Source organism: Paramisgurnus dabryanus, chromosome 2 (assembly GCF_030506205.2).
Source record: "Paramisgurnus dabryanus chromosome 2, PD_genome_1.1, whole genome shotgun sequence".
NCBI lineage: Eukaryota > Metazoa > Chordata > Actinopteri > Cypriniformes > Cobitidae > Paramisgurnus > Paramisgurnus dabryanus.
In genome coordinates this window covers 3,149,975-3,177,124 of record NC_133338.1, presented here as the reverse complement: position 1 = coordinate 3,177,124, position 27,150 = coordinate 3,149,975, and the positions used below count along the sequence as shown (strand labels likewise).

General features: G+C 37.6%; 1 protein-coding gene and 1 long non-coding RNA gene across 2 annotated transcripts in view; both read right to left on the bottom strand.

The window, feature by feature from the left end:
- The window catches only part of LOC135783452 (E3 ubiquitin-protein ligase TRIM39-like), a 33,821-nt gene extending 16,990 nt beyond the window's left edge, over positions 1-16,831 (bottom strand). Inside the window, exons 1-5 of the mRNA XM_065294179.2 lie at positions 16,705-16,831; positions 16,282-16,371; positions 15,625-16,175; positions 15,426-15,521; positions 9,383-9,616 (exon numbers count right to left, since the gene is read on the bottom strand). Of these exons, the coding sequence (XP_065150251.1) occupies positions 9,383-9,616; positions 15,426-15,521; positions 15,625-16,175; positions 16,282-16,351 (951 nt within the window). The 5' untranslated portion in view covers positions 16,352-16,371; positions 16,705-16,831. The remainder of the gene's footprint in view (positions 1-9,382; positions 9,617-15,425; positions 15,522-15,624; positions 16,176-16,281; positions 16,372-16,704) is intronic.
- Positions 16,832-19,230: 2,399 nt separating this feature from the next.
- On the bottom strand, positions 19,231-20,720 carry LOC135783693 (uncharacterized). The gene is made up of 3 exons (XR_010545740.1): positions 20,630-20,720; positions 19,719-20,527; positions 19,231-19,347 (listed from the first exon to the last, which is right to left on the bottom strand). It is a non-coding gene; the product is annotated as an uncharacterized lncRNA (long non-coding RNA).
- Positions 20,721-27,150: the final 6,430 nt, after the last annotated feature.

Below are 27,150 nucleotides of genomic sequence, written 5' to 3'. Positions count from 1 at the left end.
CAAACCTTGTTCTCTTCTGAAGTTCACGCGCACTGTGAGACCGTGGATTGAAGACGGCGCTAAAACGCAGAGTAAAGAGGGGGCGGAGCTAAGAGGGCTCAGCTTAAGGGGGTTGCGTGTGCGGCACAGTCCTTGGCTGGGGCCCTCAAAGTTCATGGGCCCTTAGAATCGTCCTAACTTTCCCCCCCTTACGGCGCCCCTGGATATAACACCACAAAACTCATTCTAAACATGTTTTCCCAAGACTTTCCAAACAGGATCTAGTAGTCTAGAGTTTTTTCTTCAAAATGATGTGAAAATCATATGGCCTAATCATTCACATAAAGCAAGATATTTATTTACAATTTCTAAGACACTTTTGCTTGGGAAAGGCTGTATGTGTGGAGGCGTGAAAGCTCCTGAATAATCAGTGATTGACAGCTGAGAGACAAAAGAATTGAATAATGAGCCACATAATGAGCCTTGTGGGGATGTTCAACAGGAATGTAACTTTCTCTGTAGAAAAACCATGATAAGGTTTACTTTTCAATATAATGTAAATACACACACAAACACACACACACACACACACACACACACACACACACACACACACACACACACACACATTATATATATATTAGGGCTGTCACTTTTTATCCGATATTCGAATATGCATTCGAACATGACGTGAAATATCCGTATTCGAACTATAAATAAACCATCCGGTTTTTTAAATGCCATGCGTAGCGCATTTTTTACAGTAACACCTCGTAATAGGAAGGAGGCTGAGAGTGAGACCGACGACGGCAACTGTGCGCAAGAGAGGGAATCAAATGGGACCAAAATGAACCTCATGTGCATGTCAAGATAGAATTACAGTTTGTATATAAAATGACATATTGTTTATAGGGTTAAATATTATAGCAGAATAAAAAGCTTGTGTTAATACGTTCGCATTATGAAATTAGCATGTATGAAGATAATTTCATATTTTTTACAACGCAATGTAAACTTTATATTAAACAACAACAGCATTTGTCTTGTAAACGGATTTGAAATGATCATGTGCTGACTGTTGCGCGTCACATTGACGACAAGTGAGATCTGCTTAAAGCGGTAAGTTTAATTTCATCTCAAGTATCAAAGGGTTTGTGCTCTCTATCATTGAAAACGGGCAAGCAAACAGCACGCGCAGGGTTAATGTACTTGTGAATGACGGCTCACAAACGCGCGGGATAGGCTTTGTATGTGTGCTTGTTGTCAATGACAGTTCTGGTCACAAACACGCTCAAGCGCGGGATATGTGTGCTTGTCAATGATGGGCATTAAATCCGCGGAATTCCGCGGAGTTTTCTGCCGAAATCTGCGGGCGCGAATTCCGTTTGCGTCTGCCTATATACTCCTGCTGCTATTTAAGTTGTCACGTCATTGTTTGTAACTGCTCTGAATCATTTATATATATATATAAGTTTGTTATTCATAACATAAGTTGATAACCTGCTGTTTCAAACATTAAGTAAAAAAGTAATCCAGACAACCCTGTTTATGACTGTCACTGTTAATAATTTTGTGATTGAATCTCCATTACGGTGGGTTTTTTTATGCGCGTGGGGGGGGCGCCTAGATATTCGAATATATTCGGATACATTGCATGATATTCGAAATCCGTTCGAATTTGATTTTTCTCAAAAGTGACAGCCCTAATATATATATATATATAAATATATTTCTATTGAAATATTTTCTATTCATTTCACAAGTATAAATTACCTTTTAAAAACCATAGTAGCCTAATCCTGGTAAAGATACTGTTTGGCCATCGTAAAATGAACACACTTCAACACAGGGTTAGTGTTTGGTTGGCCAGCGAGAGGTTTACTTTTGTGCAGTAAAAAGCTCAAAAGAACAACTGCCTATCGTTGTCTGGACTATTTGTGTTTTTGTAATCATTATAGTAGAAACACAACAAGGGACACGCGTGGTAAACTTATCAATGTTTGTTTACAGCCGCCGCCATTACCTCACGTGTTGATCTTGAAAGCAGTGAATGTGTGCACATGCGAGTGATCCTGTGTTTAATAAACTTGCTGTGCGGAGATATGCTTAGACGCAACTAAATAAGGATTGTACTGTTTGCAAGCGCGTATTTTATAAGAATAACAAAAAGCGCGTCGAGTTTCCGGACTCGCGTGTTTGTTTGTGTATGTGCGTTCCCGTCGCGTCTGTTTGATGGAAGACAAAGAAAACACTCGCGTCTGGAGATACTGACACACATACGCAAGTAAATAAGGTAAGATGTCATGTTTGGTGCAATCGGATGGAACAACAAGGAATGGAGAGACTGGATTGTGGATTGCATATCCATTGACTGCAGGAGGCACGAGTCATGCATATGGATTTTTCTGCTCGTTCACTTCAATGGCGCGGGGGTGTGGCGATCTGATCTCATTACAGATAATGAGGTTACTGGAGAAATACGGTACTTCTTCTCCTTTTCATACAGTTTACACCGAATGACAATATCTGTTTTCAATCTCACTTACATCATTTAAAGCAGACATATCATGCTTTTAAATCTGTCCTTTTTACATATAAATCATCTATTTGTGGTCTATGTAAAGCGAAAGTGCAATGCTTGGGTCTGAATTCCTCATTATTATAGCCCCACAGGCCCCCTTTCTACACCTTTTCTGATGTGCATCTGAGAGCAACTCGTTTTGGTACTGTCTTTTTAAATGCACGTCATACCCTGCCCCCTCTCAAGGTTGCAGAGGTGACACTCGGTTAAACTCCACCCCGTTCGGCCATTTTTGTAGTTTTATAGCAGAGATACGATTACCTAGCTGCACGGAAACTTTTTATTTACTCGTTATTCACAAAATGTCAACAACGGAAGACTTGTCCATCCAGCCTTATATGTTCGCGCCAGAGTCGGAAACGGACTGAGAGGAAAATGAAGACGACGAACCTGCAGAACAACGTCTTCATATGGAGGTATCGCAATGGTGTGAGGCTGCAGCCTCCGGAGGTCGCATATCTAGGCTGCATACGTCATCAAGACGGTCTTATTTCAGAATATTAACAATTATAACGTTTACTATTATTCTTAGTTAATCGTAAGTTGTTGTAATATGCTCATGACTTGCAAATGTAATGCTCAGTTAACTTAAACCAGGCTTGATGCCCAAAAGCGATCTCCGCAGGCTGCAGCCTTCGGAGTGAGAAACAGCACTGCTAAACCATGACCACCGTGTACTTTACTTTTTTACTTTAAGTTATAAACTGCTTACTGAAGTGCTCTGCTCGTCGTCTCCAAAGAAAGAAGTAATTGACCCCTCAATCAGACGAAGTCTATCGGCAATTCCTTCTTTATACTGGCGGAGATTGGTGAAGAAGTTATCCTTAAAGTGCCTCGGGCACACAAAAATGACTTTACCCACAGATGTGAGTACATTTCTTACGCTCTCGTAACTTCTGCATCCTTGAGCTTGGACTACAATATCGCAGCGAGAAATATAAAATGGCGGATTGCTCGTAGTGTTGGGCTGGAAGTCAATGTTCTTATTTAGCAGTTCCGCTGCAAATACTGTGACGTAATTGTTCAAAAAACGTAATAGATAATAGGAAAATCAGAACTGGTTGGAAAATATGACCAAAACAGAATATAAAGATATCAACAAAGCACCTGAAGAGACTAATTTCAACTTTTATGTACTTATAAACACTACAAATATACAACAAAATGCATTTAAGAGCCAAGAAAGTGGATTTAGCATGATATGTCTCCTTTAAAATGAGACATTCCAAGCATTATGTAGACATTTATCTTTTGTTTCTAAGACAAGTATTCGTTAAGTTACAGTTTATTTTTCTGACATATTTCTGAAAGGACTTCACTGAGGGAGAGAGAACAAAACGCGCATCATGTTTATTTTCTTAATTTTGTGAAAAGCACAACATTCTGTTTTTATTGGGAGTGGACAGAAAAAAACTAGACACTTTAACGTTTTAAATGATGTATAAATCATATCTGTATGTCAAAAATCAGCAGAGTAATTTAACTCTCTTTGCGGAGTGATTGAAAAATAAAGAGTTTGCGGCGCCCGCGCCGCCGTCGACCACAGAGTGTTAATGTTGTAAGTGAGGTCGAAAACAGATATTGTCATTCGGTGTAAACTGTATGAGAAGGAGGAGAGGTACCGTCTTTCTCCTGTTACCTGTTTATCTGTAATGAGATGAGATCGTCACCCCCCCCACGCCATTGAAGTGAACGAGCAGAAACATCCATATGCATGACTCGTGCTTCCTGCAGTCAATGGATATGCAATCCACAATCCAGTCTCTCCATTCCTTGTTGTTTCATCCGAATGCACCAAACATGACATCTAAATCCTTATTTACTTGCGTATGTGTGTCAGTATCTCCAGACTCGAGTGTTTTCTTTGTTCTTCTGTCAAACAGTTCACGCGACGCGCACATACACAAACACACGAGTCAGGAAACTCGACTTGCATTTTGGAATTCTTATAAAATACGCGATTGCAAACATACAATCCTTATTTACTTGCGTCTAAGCGCATATCTCCGCACAAGCAAGTTTATTAAACACGGGATCACTCGCATGTGCACACATAGGCCTACTGCTTTTATGATCAACACGTGAGAGAGTAATGGCAGCGGCGGCTGTAAACAAACATTAATACGTTTATCACACTTGTCCCTTGTTGTGTTTCTACTATAATGATTACAAAAACACAAATAAGAGTCCAGACAACGATAGGCAGTTCTTCTTTTGAGCGTTTTTTACTGCTCAAAAGTAAACCTCTCGCTGGCTGTAAGAGCCATATTCCATATTTGAGAATTTATTATTTTCATATTTTTTATTATGTAATTTTTGTACAATAAGGTTTGTTAATAAGTCAGTTCCTGTTGTGTGTTATTTATTTGTTTTATATTTTTTTTTACTGAGCATGTGCAGGTACGTCATTTTGGTAGTTCACTTAAAAGAGTTGTCGACGCACATGTTATACATGCTTATGAACAGTGGAAGAACACAAGCTTTTGACCACCTCACTATCGTCTCATTATCATTTATCTCTTCAAATAAGTTGTTGAGAAAAGATTGCTGGACAAGATTTTGCTGTATTTGAAAATGTGATTCTTTATTGAAACTTGGAAGAATAAATCACTATAAAGGAATAAGGACTTTGAGTGATAAATAAAAGAAAGCAAGATACGCGTCAAAACTGGTGGAAACAAATAAGAATATCACATGTTCCTTACACTGGCCAACCAAACACTAACATTGTGTTAAATTTTACGATGGCCAAACAGTACCTTTACCATGATTAGGCTACTATTGTTTTTAAAAGGTAACTTATACTTATGAAAGTAATAGAAATTTTTTTAATAGAAATATAAATAATGTGTGTGTGTGTGTGTGTGTGTGTGTGTGTGTGTGTGTGTGTGTGTGTGTGTGTGTGTGTGTGTGTGTGTACCTGGTAATTATCACGTTGTGGGGACCAATTGTCCCCACAAAGATAGGAATACCAGTGTTTTTGTGACCTTGTGGGGACATTTTGATGTCTCCATGAGGAAACAAGCTTATAAATCAAACAGAATGATGTTTATTGAAAATGTGAAGTAGCTGAAAGGTTTCTGTGATGGTTGGGGTTAGGGAATGGGGCAGGTAAGGGGAATAGAATATACAGTTTGTACAGTATAAAATGCATTACGTCTATGGAATGTCCCCACAAAACATGGAAACCAGAATGTGTGTGTGTGTGTGTGTGTGTGTGTGTGCGTGCGTGCGTGCGTGCGTGTGTGTGTGTGTGTGTGTGTTTACATTATATTAAAAATGTTTGTTATAACTTCTCAAGTAAACCTTATCATGGTTTTACTACAGAGAAAGTTAAATTTCTCTTGAAAATTCCTACAAGGCTTATTATGTGGCTCATTATTCAACTCTTTTGTTCCTCAGCTGTCAATCACTGATTATTCAGGAGCTTTCCCGCATCCATGCATACGGTCTTTCCCAAGCAAAAGTGTCTTAGAAATTGTAAATCAATATATTGTTTTATGTGAATGAGTAGGCCGAATGATTTTGACATCATTTTAAAGAAAAAACTCTAGTCTACTAGATCCTGTTTTGAAAAGTCTTGTGAAAACATGTTTAGAATGAGTTTTGTGGACTTATATCAGTTACTTAAAAAATTAGCTCTCTCAAAAACCACGCATAAACATTTTTCTCTTAAAAATACAAAAATGTACAGTACATACATGTTGATTATATGATATTGTAGCCCAGTTTGTGATGAACACAGTGTTATGAGACTTTTGTCATTAATATGTTTTTAAGCAACTGAAAAAAGCACAAATGTCAGTGCATGTCAAAACTTCCCCAGGGCCCTAAAGACCCCTTCGACCCCAGAGGGTTTTAAGCAACTGATTCTCTGAAGCATTTACAATCTGCTCTGAATTAACTTCTGAAACATTCCTTACAGCCTCTTTAGCTACAGGACAAGCTGTTTTAATGTGACTATGCTGTCCACAAACAAAACATTTCATGAACTCTGTACTAATAAAGATCGTATAATCTCTACCCATCACCGTCAATTTTACTGACACATCAAGCATTGAGAATTCAGGAATTAATATCATCAAAGCCTGACATCTGAATGACATAACATGCTTCAACTCTTGGGTTTCAGTCAATCATTATAATCGATCCGATCAATTTTCCATAACGCGCTAAAATGGCCTTGAGCGTTTTTCAAGGATAAACGGGGGCACATTTGACAACATCACTTTTTTTGAAAGGTTAGACAAAGGTAAGACTGGAATGAACACTTCCTGAACAGTCAACCCATACTCCACTAAATGATTAACCATTTCAACTTCTTTCAGAAATACAACTATTGCTTTATTCATCCTAGAAGCGGACATAATGTTTTGTGCACCTTTTTCTATACCAATAGCAACCAAAACATTTTCAATAGTATGTACTCATCTGCCAGCATACATTTACACGCATGTCGAACCGACAAACCGGTAAAGCCATCTGAATTTGAGCCCATTTTGCCAGTTATGCCAATAAAACAGCACTATAACACTTCTCCTCTAATCTAAAGCAGTATCAAAAGATATTAAACTGGGAAAAGAAAAGTTTGAAACGCACTCAGTGGCCCTCATTTATCAAAAGTGCGTACACCAAATTTCCAGCGTACACCTGGCGTACACCCAAAACCACAGTGACTTTGAGATTTATCAATATGGACGTTGGCATATGGCACGCTCAAATCCTACACCAGCTCAGGAGGTGGTGTACGCACATTTTGAGTTAGTGAGGAAATGCGCAGAAATACAATTCCTAACACCCCAAAACTCACTGACAAACAAAAAATATATGATATATTATGACCCACTGTAAAAAAAATTAAAACATAGTAATTATAAACTTCAGTGTTTATTTTTATGCAACATGGACTTCAATGTTTAATTTGTCAGACTTTAACAAAGCATTTGATTTGTATGCATATGTATTCCTTCAGTTGAGAGCCTGTGCACTTTACCTGACGTCAGAGCATGTGAATGGAGCTAAGTGGGAGCGGAGCAGGAATATTACCATCAGAGCGCATGAGCGCCTTTCCGAAAATTCCGCTCCACTAGCTCATTACGATCAGCACCGCTCGCTCAACCCAGATTGCACTTTGATAATTTTCTATTTTGAGAATCTGTGAAAACGTCTAGCAATAAGATATGGAATTCAAGCCTTATACATAAATGTAAAGTAAAAATCAAAGTTAAGATTGAGAAGGGAGAAGAAATTGAAATGGAGTGCGGAGAGACTGTAAAAGTTAGCAAATATTCAATGATAAATAAAGACATGAAGGTAAGATGCTTGTGTTGAATGGAGCCGTGAATCCGATCATGATTACATGCGAACAAAATCATAGCCACAAATTATCTTTTATGCTACATTATGGAACCAAATTAACCATTCTTTTTCTTATTTAGTCTAAAGTATGGACATAAATTTAGAATTCGTTCCCAATATTCAACAGTTTGTTCCTTGGAATGAATTATTTTAATAATTCGTAATTACTATTACAATTATTATTACTTCAAATTATCAGAGTGGATATTTGACGAGCTCCCTGATCTCTGCTCTAATACAGTTTTCAGACATTTCTCACCGTGATTGTTTATATGCATTTAAAACCCACATTTTGAGGAGCTGAACGATATATCTTGTTGGGATGAGGTATTTTCGTTTATTATAGCTCAAATGAGCACGTGACGCAATATTCTTTTATGCTGCTGAATGATCTCCGTTTCAATGCAGTAAGTGACAAGCTAACTTACCTGAAATCTGCTTCAGTCCAGTTTGCTGACATTTCTCGTCGTGAATGTTGTAAATCCCTCATTTTAAAGAGTTGAACCAACTTCATGTTGCCATGACACGCACGTCCTCACTACGGCATGTGCGTCATTGTTTATGCGTCTCATTGATAATTTCCTGATAATTGCTTCAATCTAGTTTGCAACATTTTTCGTGGTGAATGTTTATATGCATGTTATCTCTCGTTTTAAGTAGCTGAACCATAACTTTTTTTGTGATGACACCTGCGTCCTCACTACGACACGCCCATTACGCCATTGTTTTGGCTTCTTGTTCACACAGAGGGTAATCCATATATCTGACTCAACCTGATCTCACGAATTTCCGTGGCATAGTCACGGAATTTTTTGCTCATTTTTCCGTGGCATTCTCACGGATCTCCGCATATTTCCGTGGCCCTGCCACGGACTTTCTTTTCCGTGGCATTCTCACGGATTGGTAACTCAACTGTTTTGTCCTATTTTCTTACCATTGTCGCTTCGGTTTAGGGTTAGATTTACATAAATGACATCCCTACCCAAACCCAACTCTAACCCCAACGCCAGGCAACAATTGATTAAAGTTTAGAAAATATAAAAGAATACATCAGAAAAAATAGTATAAACCAATACTTAAAGTGACAAACTAATGCAAACACCAAATCTAACCCTAAACCGAAGCGACAATGGTTTGAAAATAGGAAAAAGCAGTTGAGTAACCAATCCGTGAGAATGCCACGGAAAAGAAAGTCCGTGGCAGGGCCACGGAAATATGCGGAGATCCGTGAGAATGCCACGGAAAAATGAGCAAAAAATTCCGTGACTATCCCACGGAACTTTGTGAGATCATGTTGATCTGACTAGGTCCTCTTTCCGGCAACGATCCCAGAAGATTAACGGGACGAGTTTGTGCAGACGCTTGTCTGGCAATTTTACAGGTATTTTCTGGGACCAAAGGTCTGTGTGAATGGGGTTAGAGAGAGAGAGAGAGAGAGACAGAGACAGAGACAGAGACATTGACCTGTATTAGATAAAGATGATCTTCACTGTGTGTGATCTTCTCCAGCTCACTGTCTCTCAGCTTCAGCTCAGAAATCTCCTGCTCCAGATCTTTAATGAGACCTTCATCCTGTTTCTCTGCTGCTTTCTCTTCCTCCTCCATCATCTCCAGCAGCTCAGTCTGACATCTCTCAATGGATCTGATCAGATCACTGAAGACCTCAACACTCGCTGCTTTCTCCTGCTCTCTGCTTCTCTGAGAAATCAGTTTTTCATTACAATTCATCACCTTTATTTATAAGACAAATCAAAACATTATCATCCATCAAATATTTCACATCTTCGAGGGGCGCTAGAGAGCAGCACATGGAGTAAGACGTATTTCAATTCAGCTCCGTCACACTTATCTGATAAAACTACTTAAAACTTCGTAATTCTTGTTTCATTTCATAATTTAGCAAAGCTAATGCATTAAAGATGAATAAGTCTAAAAAGACTGTCAAAAAGGCTTCTTCCCCGGCTGTCAACACGACGGAAGACTCAACAGTTAAGCTGGCGCTTGCTGACCCTATTAGTAGCGGTCGAAGCGAGTCGGTTGATGAGCTCATCAACACCGAAGCTTCTCAACTTTCGGTCGGTGAAGAAGAGGCCTCTCCCAGAGCTATTCTTTTAGCAATTCGAAAAATGGACTTCTCAATGAATGCTCGGTTTAATATCTTGGAAGCTTCCCTGGCAGGAGTGCAATCTGCATTAGCCGCTAACACCACTCGCATTGCGGACCTGGAAGAGGCTAGCACTGACTACGAGCGCCGCGTTTCTCATTTAGAGCAGCTTTGCTCTAATTTAACTCAGGACAACATTTCTCTGAAAGCCAAGCTAACGGACCTAGAGGCCAGATCTCGCAGGCAGAACATCAAGATAGCCGGTCTTCCAGAGAATATTGAGAAAGGCAACCCGACGCGATTTGTTACGGAACTTTTGTCCACTCTGCTTGGAGAATCCAACTTCCTGCAAGGTTTAAAAGTTGATAGAGCTCACCGCATCGGTCCCGTCGTAAATAACAGACAGCGAGTAATGATTGCCAGGATACATCATGATTCGGTTAAGACTGAAATACTGCGCCTCACCCGGATCCGGAGCCCTCTCTCTTTTAATGGGAGCCGCATCAGCATCTTTCAGGACTTTCCAGCAGAAGTGTCATCCCAGCGCAAGCAGTTTGACGGAGCTCGAGAGAAGCTAAGAGCCAAAGGAATAAAATATGGTCTCCTTTATCCTGCTCGCCTTATCCTTACACACGACAAGAAGAAGAAAATATTTTCGTCTCCACAAGAGGCTGAGTCCTACATTGACAGCCTTACAGTGTGATGGAAGTACGCTGGTAACGTCCGGTTGTGGTAAATACGACTTGAAGTTGGTAGCCTTGTGTAATACACTGCTATAAAAAGTCAGGACAAAAAGTTAGGTTCGTGTTTATTGTACACATATGGGCTTGCATATTTATATGTTCGTATACGTGAATTCCTACGCATTAACAACTATATTACATACGAAGTTATTATCTCCTGTCAATATCGAGTGGAGACGGAGCGACATGTGATTGCTTTGAAGAACAGTTAGCTCTTTACTGATTTCGCTACGGAGAGACTGTAGATTCTTCTTTTTTTTCATCTATTCTTTTGTGTTCAGTTCAGCGATCCCACGTTGTAATGGGGCTTTTTGACTATCGCTTATGTTTAAAAAGCGATGTCACGGGTTTATCTTTTTGCCAGCTTATTTCTGTATTAGATATGTTTATCTACTTTTTTGTTTTCTTTATGAAACAATATAGATGGTTGTGCTCAATTCACCACTCATTTTACTTTACACCAGGCCTTGATGAGCATCCCTAAGAAACATTTGAATATTCTGAGCTGGAATGTGCGTGGTTTAAATAATATAGTTAAAATATCCAAAGTTTTTACCCACTTAAACACGCTGCATGCAGACATCTTATTTCTGCAGGAGACTCATATTAAACATTCCAAAGCTCACAGACTTAAATGTAGATGGATAGGCCAGATGTACCACTCTACATTCTCTTCAAAAGCCCGCGGGGTGTCAATACTAATACGCAAAAACATTCCCTTTCAACACTTATCTACTAAACAGGATATTAATGGTCGTTATCTCATTGTGTCTGGTACTATTTTGGAAAAACATGTCACATTTGTGAATTTATACGCTCCAAATTTTGATGACCCAAATTTTTTTCGATCTGTTTTTAGCATTATACCTGATATACAATCCACTCACCTCATTATTGGTGGGGACTTTAATTGTGTCCTAGACCCTTTCTTGGATAGGCACTCACAAAGCCCTTCCAAACCGTCCAACTCAACTACTGTTCTCAACAATCTAATTCATTCTTTAAATCTAATGGACATTTGGAGACTTCATCATCCCACTGACAAAGATTATTCTTTTTTTTCTAATGTCCATAAATCATATACAAGAATAGATTTTTTTTTAACTGATTTCAAATTAACCTCTAAGATTTTATCCTCCAAATACCATAATATTTTAATATCTGATCACTCCCCGGTTTCTATAACAGTAGATTTTGGTATAGAAAGACCCCCTTACGCTTGGCGTTTTAACCCCAACCTGTTAAATGAGGACAATTTTAAAACAGTCTGCAATGCTCATTTAGCGGATTTCATCTCTCTAAATGATAAGGGGGATGTATCAGACTCAACTTTATGGGAATCTCTTAAGGCTGTCATTAGAGGCCACGTTATAGCATTTCAAGCCGATCTGAAAAAACAGAGGGGCAAAAGGCTGTCAGAGATTGAGACAGAGTTGTCAACTCTAGAACAGCAGTTTAAACTTACAGCATCTAATTCAACTTTGACACGTATTATGAAATTAAAATATGAATACAATACTCTTTTGTCTACTCAAATCCGCTCTCTCTTATTAAAAATCAGGCAGAAACATTTTGAATTAGGGGACAAACCTAATCGATTACTCTCACGTCAACTTAGGTCTGCACAAGCTACCAGAGCCATACATGCTATTAAGTCAAAATCTGGTGTGTTAACCACTAAGCCAATTGAAATAAATAATGTTTTTCAGAAATTCTATCAAGAATTGTACTCCTCCCAAAGTAATGGAAACTCACTGAACATTACCAAATTTCTTCGTTCTCTTGACCTCCCTAAAATTAATGAGGAGGCGAGAGAAAGTTTAAATGCAGACATTACATTGGAGGAAGTTCTCACAGCTATCAAAAATTTTCCTAATGGGAAAGCAGCTGGCCCCGACGGTTATTGCATTGAATTTTATAAAGCATTCTCAGATCAAATTGCCCCCTTAATGTTAAGGATGTTTAATAACTCTATTGAGAATAAAAAGTTACCAGAAACACTGTACATGGCAAATATTTCATTGATTTTAAAGAAAGACAAAGATAGTACGGACCCTTCCTCTTATAGACCCATTTCCCTTCTTAATAATGATCTTAAAATATTTACAAAAATTCTGGCAAATAGGTTAAACAAGTGCATTGGTTCCGTAATACACGAGGATCAGACAGGTTTTATTCCTGGGAGATTTTCTTTTCATAATGTGCGTAGACTCATGAATATTGTGTATAAAAACAAAGGAAAACATGACAAAATTGCTATTTTATCCCTGGACGCCTATAAGGCATTCGACAGTGTCGAATGGAATTATTTATTAAGCACTATAGAAGAATTCGGATTAGGACAAAATTTTACTTCGTGGATTAAAATGCTGTATCTTTGCCCCTCTGCTTCTGTTCTTACAAACAATAATACATCGGCTTCTTTCTCTCTTCACCGTGGTACCCGCCAGGGATGTCCACTAAGTCCTTTACTTTTCGCTCTTGCAATGGAACCATTGGCAATAAGTATCAGAAATCACCCTAGTATATCTCCTGTAATGTTGAGTGGTATAGAGCACCAGATCTCTTTATACGCGGATGATGTCCTTCTTTTTCTTGCAGACCCCAAAACATCTTTACCTTTTTTGTTTGACCTTATCAGAGAATTTGGAGCCCTTTCTGGATATAAGGTCAATTGGCAGAAAAGTGAATTTATGCCATTATACGATACTTTAGGCTCCAATTTTATTAACAATCTCCCATTTAGAACTGTAAGCGAATTAAAATATCTTGGTATTACAGTGCCCATACATTATAAAAATTTATATGAAACAAATTACAAACGTATGATAGATAAACTAAAGAGTAATATAGAGACTTGGCGAGTACTCCCTTTAACAATGATTGGCCGTATTAACGCGATTAAAATGGTTACTTTACCTAGATTCCTTTATCTGTTTCAAAACGTCCCTATTTTTCTAACACAGTTATTTTTTAAAACTCTCGATAGTGTGATCATGCCTTTTATCTGGGGATACCGAACCCATCGTATATCTAAAACTCATATCTGTAAAACAAAAGATGTAGGAGGGTTGGGCCTTCCCTGTTTTCAACATTACTATTGGGCAGCTAATATGAGAGCCTTAATGTACTGGCGAAGCGCGTATCCTGGTGAATTGAATGCCACTACGCCTGCCTGGCTTGCTATTGAACAGGATATCCAAGATTCCTCTCTTCCTGCTTTACTTTTTGCAAGTACCAGACCGATTGGAAGGCATAAGAAATTAAGCCCCATGGTTATGAGTTCCCTCAAGATTTGGTACCAAATTAGAAAGTTCTTTAAACTCCCTCAGATATGTTCCCTCACTCCTATAACTTGCAATCACACATTTCCCCCCTCCCAAATGGATAAAATATTTTCAGTATGGAAGGAAAAAGGAATCAGATCTGTAGGAGATTTATATGTTGATAATATATTTGCTTCTTTTGCCCAACTGAGACAAAAGTATGGATTACCTCCCTTTCATTTTTTTAGATATTTACAAGTACGGAATTATGTTAAAAGTAATATCTCTAATTTTGAAACTTACAAACCCCCTGAACACCTCTATTTCTGTTTAACTTTTGATCTGGACACTAAGGGCCTGATCTCTAGGTTTGTTGAATACTTTGTTAATTCTAGGACTCCTTCTACACAATTTTTGAAAATGTCATGGGAAAATGACCTAGGTATAAATATTTCAGAAGACACCTGGGCCGAGGTTCTCCAAGGCATTAGTTCTTGCTCTATCAGCTCTAATTTACAGCTGATCCAATATAAAGTGGTCCATAGATTGCATTACTCCCGTACCAAGCTACATTCTATATATCCATCTGTATCTTCTCTGTGTATCAAATGCAAGTCCAATGAAGGCACACTGGCCCATTTATTTTGGTTCTGCCCCAAATTAAGTAAATTCTGGTGTGAAGTGTTTAGTTTCTACTCCAGCGTACTTAAGACAGATTTTCTCCCTGATCCACTTGTTGCTGTATTTGGTTGGGCCCCTTCTCTTGAGCCTTACAGTGGTAATCAAATCCAGACGGTTCAGTATGGGATGACAATAGCAAAAAAGATCATTCTTCAGATGTGGAACAAGCAATTTGTACCTAAATTTGAAATATGGCTCACAGAGTTTAGTAGTGTGCTATATATGGAAAAAATTAGATACGAAATAGCTGGTAAACCAAAGAAATTCTTACAGGTTTGGGAGCCATTTTTTGAATACCTGAATAATGATCACTGAATCTTATTATTTGACTGCCTTACATATATATTGGTTGCCTGTCTTTTTCTTTAACATTTTTAGTAGAGCGCAACAATTTTAGTTTCTACATAACTTGGTAAGCATTCATACAAGGAAACAAATGGAAGAATTGTTAATTATTTTCCTTTTTTTTTTTTTTTTTTTTTACATGTACACGTGGATGTATGTTTCTACATGCATACTTGTTGTTAGACATATATATTTAATATATAATGTGCGTCTGTATACATGTATTTATTGTTTTATTTATAACACATTTTTTTAATTTTTTAATTTTATTTTTTTTTATGCTGGCCTGGGGGGGTTCTTTTGTATAATGTGAAAACTTTAAATAAAATATTGAAAAAAAAAAAATATATTTCACATCTTCAACTCACTTTTCTGAGTTCTGCTGAGTGTTTGATGTCTTGAATCTTTTTGATTCTCTTCTGGATCATCTGCTGAATGTCTGTCTGTGTCTTCATCAGTTGAGTCTATAGACAGACACATTTGATCATCTTCTGACAAAAGATCATGTTGTTTGAATATGTATAACAGATGAATAAAGCATGTATTAATGTTGTTATGAACTCGTACCTTCTTCTCTTTACTCTCCTCCTCTAGAGGAACAGTGTTGTGATTCTTGTGATCTCCATCAGTACAAAACACACAAACACGTGTCTGATCATCTCTACAGAAGAGCTCCAGAGGTCTCTCATGTTTCTCACATATATAGTCCTTTATATTCTCCACAGGATCCAGCAGTTTGTGTTTCTTTAAACTCATTTTCTGATGAAGGTCCAGGTGAGTTTGACAGTAAGATGTCTGACACATCAGGCAGGACTTCAGGGCTTTCAGTTTTCTTTCATCACAGACGTCACAGAGGACTTCAGATCTTCTCAGACTGAACTTTTCTTTAAAGATCAACGTGACCTCTCTAAGTGTTGTGTTGATCTTGAGCTCTGGTCTTTTACTGAATGTTTCTTTACAGTATGGACAGTTGTAGATCTGACTGTTGTCCCAGCACTGTTTCAGACAGATCCTGCAGAAGTTGTGTCCACATGGAGTGCTGACTGGATCACTGAACACATCCAGACACACACAACACTGAAGCTCTTCAGTCAGAGAAACACTGGAGGATGACAGAGCTGAGACACACAGGGAAATCATCAACATTTATCACTTACACACTATTTACAGTATGTCTTAAATCAATAATAACATAATAAATAATGAGTTTTGGGTTGTTCTTACATGGAGGGTTACTCATACTCCGTCTTCTGGTCCGTCTTGGCTTTGGTGATGTTGGTGAAGATTCTGCCATTGTTCGTCTTCTCTTTAAAGCTTTTCAGAAAACAATCACGACACAAATCACATTTTACAGCGTTTAGGTTTTTCTGTCTTCAGTTCACATACTGTACTTACTGGTTCACTCTGAGTCGTGTTACTCACTGACAAACTGTTACTCACTAAACACTAAACTTTAATTTACTTTACTTTGATTTAATAAAATCATATTATAATTTTACTGTAGATTAAAGTAGAGCAACTAGTTTAACTTGTGCATTAATCAGACTTTGTCTAATGTGTTCTAGTTAATTATAAACTCTACTGAACCAGCACACTAACATTAGAAACTTGTTCAAAGAAAATTCTCATATATTTCCATTATATTACCGGTGAAAGAGTCTCAGATGTGTTCATGTACGGCTTTAAAAGTCTCAAATATCCTCTTTCTTGAAGAGATAAAGAGTTTAAAAGCTTGCAGCTTGTTGACCGTCAGTTTAGTTTCACTTTCACTGAAAGCTGTTACACCTGTGCTGATGTCATAGCTCCTCCCACATTTCCTTTTATATACGGACCTGATCTGTTTGATGTGTGTTTGGTGTGTATTTATATACAGCTTCATTGTAGGTTATATAAAATGTTTATATTTATAGATTGATTCATTTATTCCCCAGGTTAAAGAGGCTTTAGATTCATATGTGTCACAGCCATGTCTTGTGTTTCTCTGCCCTGTGCTCTTATTTTGAAGTTATGTCTTTATCATCCATGTCTGTAGTTCTTTGTAGTTCTTTTGTTCATTGGTCCTCATGTTGATTGTTTCACAGGTGTGTCTTGTTATCTTGTTCACCAATGTGTATATATTGCTCTTGTGTTTCAGTTGTCTTTTGTCAGTCATTGTGGATTCTATGGTTTGGATTTATGTTTGTTTCTGTTTTATGTCCACACCTGTTACAATATGGGTGCACACAAAATCAGATTAAAAATGAGATCTAGACTTGAAATAAGATAAAGTGCATGAAGCTGTATAGAGCCACCCATCGGCCCAACAACGGTATCTAATGGTGTGAGCGAAGGTAGTGATGGGGAAATGAAGCCTCAAATGTAGCACTGATACTTCCCTTACTGTTTTAAACCATGATTCGAAGCCTCAAAGAGGGTGTTGAAAACAGCGCCATCTTTTGGTTAATAAAACATATAGCAGTCACTTATGGAAAAAGCTCCATCTATGATTAGGTCAAGGGAACGAGACTGCAGGCCGAGTAGAGTAGGCAATCACAGCCGTGATGATATAGCGCTAGAGTATATCACACGACTCCGAGAGCGATATTGCTTTTATACAAAAGTTTGATGGCACACGTTTGAAAAAGAAAACTAGAAAACAACAACGGAGTGATTTTAAAAGCCTCTTTTTAATTACAGTAATTTTGGCAGTGGAAATCGGTGACTTCAATTTAGATACAAAGCTCGTCACAACATTTAGGCATCGTGCGGTTCCTCATTTCAAAATCGATGCATCATGTGAACAATGTGCATCATGTCAAATCAAGTGCCCGCTGCACACGTCTAAAGGGTTTATGATAAAAGTGACGCTGGCATTTGCCAGACTTCTTAAGCCCTATTCGGACAGGATTAGTTTTACAGGGATACATGGCTTAATGTAATTGTACCACAGGACGTCTGTAATATTAATGGTCAATTCGGATGGGATTAAAAATCTCAGTAAAACATTAAGAAGTGGGAGGGGTAACTCGATTGCGCAGCGCGTCACCTCTTGTTGTCACGTGCACATTACCTTGCTTCTTGATATCAGATGTGCAAACAACATGAAACAGACGAGGAAAACGCATAACACTGTGTTTAATTTCAGTTTGGGGAGAACATCAGTTTCAGAAACAGTTCTGCGCCTCTGAGAAGCAAATTTGACTTTCTTTTTAAGTTTGTGTCGTGTTATTCAGGAACTGACTTGCCACTTACTTGTTTTTCCGCCTAGAAGGCAAGTAAATGCTTCTTTAAGCGCTTTTATATATAAAAGAAACCCGCAAATTAAAAGGAAATGACGCGATTTGCGTGTATATTTAGAGCTGGTCTATTCGCACTGGATTAGTATTACCTGAGGTAATTTCTCCAGACCTTTTTAGAGAAGGTAAAATTTGCCGTAATCTTTACTGACATTGTCCGTAATGATTACTGACATGGAGCATTTAGACAGGACTAAAATCACTGAGAAGCTCTGATAAAACTTGCTTTACCTCACCTTCCTATGTCAAACTAATCCCGTCTGAATAGTACTTTAGTTGAAGGTAATCCTCTACTTGATGACATCAGGCTTTTTATGCTCATCTGTTGCTATCGATTTGCTTTATTCTTAGGATATAAATATTATATATTATTCTTTTGGCACTTAAAACATACATTTTTTTTTTCATTTAAGATACGTTTTGCAATTAAAGTGTTATATGGCCCAACTCATTTAGGAATAGTAAACTAATTGTTTTTAATGCTTAAGTTGAAGCCTCCATAATAATAAAAAGTTCTGTGACTTCACTGGGTCAGTGCATTTTTCCTATATTAGTTTGCAGCAAAAAGTGTGTACGTGTGTTGTGAGCAATACCTTTGAACAAACTCTAATGTTGTGGCTGCTTTAACTTTAAATTCAATATTAAATACATAAAACTGGCATGGGAGATGAATGTGGTATTACAACATGGCCTTCTATAGACAGCATCCACTTATTTACCTACAAAACAGTGTCTCCTGCAATAATCAAACATAAAACAATGATTCAGTCATTTCTGTTAAAACTTTCATTTATTGTCCTGTGGGAAACTGAAAAGGGTGCTAATGTGATCTTTTAAATGGCACTTTATATGGAAAGCCCCACTTCAACAGGAGGCCTGCTTTTATTCGCTTTGCCCACTATGCCAACACTACTTTTATTTCATTAAAGCTTTACCAACCACATTGAGCACTGGATTGATGGGAAGGGAGCTGGGCCTCAGCAGCAGCAAGAGTTGTGGTTGGCTACAAGAATTACTGTGGATGAACAAAGAAATAAACACCCTAAAGTCTTTAAAAAGCAGTTACACTCGAGCATAAGCTTGTCAGAGTTATGTGTTCACAAAAAACCTTTACAAAAGTGATTCGCCCAGATTATGCTAGGCAGACCAGAATTTTATAAAAAAAATTGGAAATATATTATTTTATAATAAATTCTGAGCTACATTGAATATTTTTAAATGGTTTGGTTTAAATAACATTCATCAATTAGAGATTGTTTCGTCATGAATTGTCTTGGGGGGCCCAATGAGGGGATGCACTGTACAGAAAAGGGGCCACACAGATGCACACTTAAAAGTTTGAGAACCACTGGGTTACTGCATGAGTTATAGTCAATAAATACTTACATCAGCAAGAAGGTAAAAGTGTGTCCTCTGCCTCACTGATATCAGACATCATGACTAACACTGCTGCAAGACCATCAGTGCCTTGTCTGTCCTCTTTCAGGGCTTCTTTCACTTTTTTCCATTTCAAGAGTAGTACAGTGGGACAGTAAAAACTTCCAAGACAGGAGAAAATTCTGGGGGTGGATCTGCATGTATGTCCTCTCACTGCTTTACATATGTTATTGTCATTGATTAATTTGCTCAATATATCCAACATTTCATTCCCTTTTTCTTCAAGAGATGCTGCTGTGGGTATTCCTGTGGGTGCCAACTAATACATCCATAACTATCAAGTCTTGCACATCTGGAAGCTGAAGGCTGATCATCAGTACATCCCTCCGAGCATCTGGGCTTTATCAGACATGAAAGTGTATTGCCTCTATTGATATACTAAACCATTGTCATGAGTTGATTTAGTAAACTGAAGTAGCCAGACCCAGTTATATCTCCATCCTCAAGTTTGTCTAAAGAACTTTCAGAATATTCCTCAATTATAGCTTTGGCCAATACTGTGCAGTCTTTGCGTGTTGGGTTTAAACAGTGTTCTCTTACAGAATCAGCTATGACTTTTATCATGTCTCTCACGGTCTCTTACCATCAAGAGCTCTTTTGAGAGTGGGCCTCATTTTGCTCCATGCCACCTGAAACGTGTCCACCATCTGCTGTTATCAGTAGGAAATAATCTTTGAATGGGGTCAGGGAAAAAAATACTGGAGCAGCCAGCAGTTTGGAGTCAAGTGCAGAGGTGGCTGATTGTGAATGTCTTGAATCTGCATAAAAATTAATACAGGTAGAGACACAAACACAAATATGTTACATTTTCATCTAAATCAACTGAACGAGAAAAAATGCAGGTATACTAAATTTCTTACCACATTTGAAGGAATGGAGAAGTTTTCTGCACTGGACAGGTGTGAGTAGATGTTTAATATCATCTTCTTTTATAAACCGTAGATCATCTGGCCCTTCCACACCTATGTTAATCATAAACAATTCATAAAAAACCACTTCCAGTTTCTCTCTGTCTAGCTGTGGTAGCACACTCCGTATCACACTCTCAATAAAGTCCATTATTTTATTTTACCTATAACACACTGAATGATGGATGACAATCAAAAAGATTATACAGAGTCAATGGATAGTAATCTGGAAGACTGTCCACGTTCACATGTAATTTTGGTCATGTCTCTTTTATACAGTGTGCCTTTATATGTGACAGATGCTGTTTCAAGAGTGTCCTCATGACAAAAGCCTCTGAAACTGAAAGCGCTCTGAATGCCAATCTGTTATACATTATCATTAAACTTTGTTGTTTCCCATATTTAAAGCATTGGAGGAAATAAACTTCCAGTTTTTAAATATGCTTGTAGTAACTGATGTCTTTTAGGCAAAGTTCTGTTTTTAAAGTTATGCAGTTTTCTCACACACTGCTTGAAATATCTGTGCTTGCTTTCAAAGCACAGTGTCCATAAACGAATAAGAGGACTAAACTAAAGGATGAGCTGAGGGAAGTGGACAAGGTAATGGTTTTACTGGAAATAAAGTGCTTCTTAGTTGAAGGAAATCCTCAATGAGAATCTTAAGATATGAAATTTGATTGAGGTGATTGAGTGCACATATCAGATCAACAACCTCCCTCAGTTTAAGACACAATGCCTAAACGTCATCTTCAACTGAAGTTTTCATCCTGTCTCCAATCATTACAGGTAAGTGACGTAAGAAACACCAGTTTTGAGCAGCATGACCTCCAAGCTTTTCTCCAGCTGGTCTTTCCTCACATGGTTTGTTGCTTGCATCACTGCCTTTGTATTGAAAGTTTGATATTATTCTGTTTAGCTGGCAATAAGGGAGTTGTTTCTCAGTTGTCATCAAATAGTTCATGTACAGAGAAAGATCAGCAGAAAAAAAACCCTCAAACAGGTCATGGCCCAAACATGACCTGTCTGGTAAACATGATAATACTTTAGATGATTGAAAACTGAGTCAAACTTTATCCCATCTGTCATTTCCTCATGTAATGATGGTTGTGCCGCACACTTTTAATACGTTTATAACAGGATCTGATTTTGTGGGTGATCGCTTAAAAGATTTCTTGTCTATGAAGCAGAAATATTTGCTTTTACATTTTTCAGTAAAGCCTCCAATGCTGTGTGACCCTAGATTGTCTCCAGTTATAGTGATCAAAGTCTCCTTCACAATGTTTCCATAGAGACCATCAATTCCTCTTTCCTCCATTTTTTTCAAGTCACTCACTGCAGCAGAAAACACCTTCTCCTGACCCCAAAAAAATGTGAAGTCCTCCTCCCTACACAAGATCTGTTGTGTGGCGCAATCTCTGCCAGTGTCATATACACAGCTAAACTCTTGTGTCTTCTTCTTCCCAGATCCAACAGGGTTAGCAACTTCAAATGAGTCTTGATATAAAATTATGGATAATGATAATAGTGGGCCCTGTAACAATTTTTTGTTTTTGAATGCTTTTCTATCTCTCAGGTCTTTCAGCACATCTAGGTTTGCTACATTGTTAGATCTTGCTTGCAAATATTGGTCTAGCACTGAAGTATTGTAAAAATCTCTCCTTTCCATTTGCATCAATACTCAGATAAATTTGGGTTGGCTTAAAGCAACACTATGTAGTTTCCAAGTAAAAATTACTTACAGCTTCCCCATGTGGTTGAAAAGCGCAACAGTGCTGGTATCAGACACTCTTCTACAGGCAGGGGGAGGGGTGGGGCTGTGTTTCCTACCCTCCACCGCCACTTTCAGAGTGTGCTTGTAGCAACTAGGAGGCTGCTCAGGTTGCAGCAACAGTACAATTTGTCCAGTTAAAAGTTGTTCTATCACTGAAATCATTTTAGAGACATTTTTAAAGGTAAAAAACTACATAGTGTTGCTTTAACATCACTGAATGCTTTCTATGTCTTCTTCTTAGGATGTCATTTTTTTGTAGAGATTATCAATGAGTTTCTTATTATCTTATTATTAAATAATTTGCCAATATGTCTATAAAAATGTATTTCATTAAAAAAATTATTTTTTATTATCTTTTACACTTAAATGTTGTGTATAAGGACCACATCATCACTAATACATAAAAATTGAATAAAGTAATATTAGTGGTTTTATGTTTTTCATTCATATTACAAAGTAATTTATTTCAGGCAACCAACAATTAAAAATATTGAAAATAAATTGATCCACAGGGACACAACAACCACATGTTGACAACAAGATGTCATTAGTTTGCACCGTGTTAAAAGCCTAAATGTTAAAACCCTCATTTTACTGTAGGCTGAGGGCCGGATGGTAAATAACGCCACAATGTGAGGGTCGGAATTTTTTTTATGTTTTAGGTACTTATTCTTTTTAAAATTTCATTGCTTATAATTGGGGTTTGGGATTCAGTTTGATATGTTTTGGATTGTAAAGTCAGTTCACTGATTCTTGAAACTTTTGGCAAAAACATGTCCCACTAAGAAAAGTGCTAATTCTGTTGGAAATGAATAACATTTTCATGAAGAAAAAGAATCAATGTTATAATCAGGGGGTCCTTTGCACATATGTAAGGTTCTTTAATAGGTTTGTTTTTATTTTTTATTAATTTAATGATTATATGCTGGCCAATTGCCTACAAAATCAGCTGTCCTCAGTTAAGAGATAATCATTTTAACTTAATAAAAAAAAACAAAAGTAATAATTGAACTGAATAATATATTCACCACATGAAAGAGTACATTGTAATATGTATTAAAAACTACAAACAGTGAGTTTTGACAATATTTATTATTATTTTGTGATTGCTCAAAATGTGTCCCATATATTCGTCACCACCATCAGACATTTATAAAAAGCAATAAAATCAGACAACTACAGGGTCAACTGCATTCCTGAGGACCCCATTTTCAAACCTTCATCTCTACTGCATGCTTCAAGATCACTCAAGCTCCTGTATGTTTGCTGTTTTCTCTTAAACACGTTTATATTTTTGGACACTGCTACTGTGACAACCATAACATGTCAACACCGTCATCTTTGTAAAAAAAATATTAGATTAGATTATGAAATTAATGTATCATTTTTAAGAAGAGGTCTGAAGTAGCTAGCAACAGAGGGAAAACAAGATGGCTAATGTGAACAATTCATCTATTTTTATCTATATTAGGTTTTTGTCACCACCGTCAGATGTCACCACCGTCAGGTTTTCTGTCTTTTCTGCCAGGTTTGATGTATTTTAGGAAGTTATGATTTGATATTTGTTCATCACAGTGCTGAGGATTGTTATTTTTTGGACCAAATATTTACATAAAGTTTAAGCAAGAAGCCATTGACTTGAGTGGTATACATTTTGGAATAATGAGGCCAATGTCACCACCATCAGATTAGTGTCACTTCCGTCAGACGGAGTTTTATTTGTGCTGTTGAGTTATTTAATTAATATTCTCTATAAATACAAAAATATGTTTATTAAACAAAAAATCATTACTTTTCTATTTAAACTTAAAGTAAATGTTGTATGAGTAATAACTTGAAAAAAAATATGAACAGGGGAGGTTGCACCGGTAAATTGTTGAACAGCCAAGACCTTGGTCTATAATGATATACCTTCAGATTTTGTAATTTAACTAACTTTTTTCCCCAAATTTAAACCTGTTTTATCCAAATTCCCAAGAATCACTGAGTTACTGAGGTGATTTCTCTCTGGGCTCAACTCTTTAAGGTAGGGTTTGGGAACCCTGGGTCCTGGAGGGCCATTGAAACTGGTTAGTTTCAATCAAACACACCTGCATTTCATTACCAAGTAATCCTAAAGACTTTGATTTGATTTTCAGGTGGTTTAGTGGAACTAAACTGTATAGGACAGTGACCCTCCAGGACCTGGATTCCCCACCCCTGCTTTAAGGGTTTGTAATGGAGAGCTTGTTTAGCGCTACTTTTTAGTTGAGCAAGAAATTTAATTGCATTTTTATTTGAATTATAAGCGGGTACAGTATAGTCCTCATTCTGCTCTACAGGCGTTGTTTGTGTGTTTTTATCTTTTGCTGCACAAGTAAGATATGTTTATATAACACTCCAGTATAGTACACGGATCTGGTAGCTGTGTTGAAAAAGTTGATAAAGTCAACTTTTTAAAATAACTTTCTCTGTCTGTGTTGCTTCACTGCTGATTCTTGCCATACTTTGTTGCCAAGATGCGCGCGCATACGCTGCCACGTCATCATTGTGTACAAACAGTAAAAGGGTCTATAGCAGTGGTTCTCAAATTAGGGGATTTTCCCCAAACCAGTTAAGAACAAACCACGTCCATTACATTTAAACCCCACCCCGCAGCCATAATTCACGTGTCTACCTCAATTTCATTTTTCAACTCTGTTACAAAGACACCTGAGAAGTTTAGAAATCACATCATGACCGTTTGATGGATGCATAAGCTAGCCGATTGTTTCAATATCATTTTATTATCAGAAGTAAAGTGCTGCTTCAAGTTGAACACATCTAAAGTCTTTTGATTTGAAGGCTTAGACTGCGGGGTAATGAGTCATATTGTTTGCAGGGCTAAATAATGAAGAATAACCTAAAAAGAGTATTTTTAATGTTTTTATAGTGTTTGCAGATTTTTGTTCTGTACAGTATACAGTTCTCTCGGCCTTAAGTTTTTCTTTTGTTTGTGTGTTTGTGGTTTATAGCTGATATGTGCATGGTTTTATTCCTTTTAATGCACACGTTTTTCTTTTGTAAGTTGTAAATTGCATGTGCAACAATTCTTTTTGTGTACACACTTTGTGTATCCTTTTGGTATTTTTGGGGATTATACTAAAATTAGTTTGTTTCAACATGGTGTGGCTAATCAGTGCTGCGATGTAGTTGACCGATGAAATTGAGGCAGAAACTTCAAACTTTCCTGTTGTTGTTGAACTTGAACTTATGTTTACATTATCTAAATGGTTAGATTATTTTATGTTTAGATGTTGTTGGACCTCACTGTTTAAATAAAACCACAATATCATTACCTATTATTAGGGGTGTGACGAGATCTCATGCGACGAGATCTTGCGAGATTAAATATGTATCGCGAGATTAAGTGTGTCTCGCGAGATTTCTTGTGTAGGTGAAATTCTGGCCGCTTCTCAAATAAAAGACTGCATCCTTCATTTTTAAACTGCATTTACTTCATAAGGACTGTCTTATTGGAGACTACTAACAATTATAAAGTTTACTAATAATTTAGTTAATCGCAAATTGTTGTAATATGCTCACGACTTGCGAATGTAATGCTCAGTTAATGATCTGAAATAAACCTTAATGACGTATGCAGCCTGCATATGCGACCTCCGGAGGATGCAGCTTTCTGTTTGGCCCTTTTAGGTGCCAGTTACACCAAAAGCGTTTATGGCAGTTGCAGGCGCCTTTTTTAAATGATATTCTATGGGCATGGAGCGTTTGCGCTCTGTTTATGCGCGCTGAGCGCCTTGCGGTTTTTGCCGGCGGCCGCAGCACGCGCCTTTGAAGGAACGCTGAGAGCAGAGAAGCGCCCGACGTCATTCGCGTCTTTCCATTGTCCACTCGAATGAGGGGAGATGCGGCCTTACGTTGTGGTGAGGGAAGTTTACTGTTGCTTTGAAGAACCGGACTACACTCGCTCACTCTCTCCTGCGTGTTTGTGCACCTCTCACCCTCAAACAAGGTCAGAGCAAGCGTCATCTTTTTAAAGTTTCTGCTAATATGACAATTAACAGCAAAAGAGCGCACGCTTCAATATTTGATTGACAAGACAGCTGACTAGGTGGTTGCCTAGCAATATTAAAAGCCGCGTTGACTCGCACTGCTCTTCTTAAAAAAAGGCAGTGCGTCGCACCTTGCGTTTCCAAGCGTTTAAAGCATGGTTGGTGTAATTAGCCTCTTACAGTGCATGCATTATATTCTGTCTTTTACTGCATTTGCTTTTTTGTTTGGGTTTCCAATAATGTTCGTTTGGGAGCTTGTATGAAGTCTGAGACGTGTTGTGTTTGTCTGTTGATCAGTGTCAGATGTGAAGTCTCAGCAGATTAAACCATCACAGAGTTTACATGATTTAATGTCTGCATGTTCATTTCTATTGTAAAGAAATGGACGTATATTAAATATTAATATGGATTTAAACATTGTTTGGCTAAAAAATAAGCGTTTCTCTCCGTCTAAAGTGAAAGTGAAGATAGCGTCCGCGAGACGAGTCAACTATCTCCCCCTGCAGGCATTTGTTATAATATATACATAATGCTTTTTATTTATAGACCACAAATGTAATGTGTTTGTTAATGTAATGTTGTTTAATGTAACTTGGTTTTAATACTTTATTTGAACCAATTATTATTGCATCTTCGTTATTATGTAATTTTAAAGGCTACTGCTCACTTGG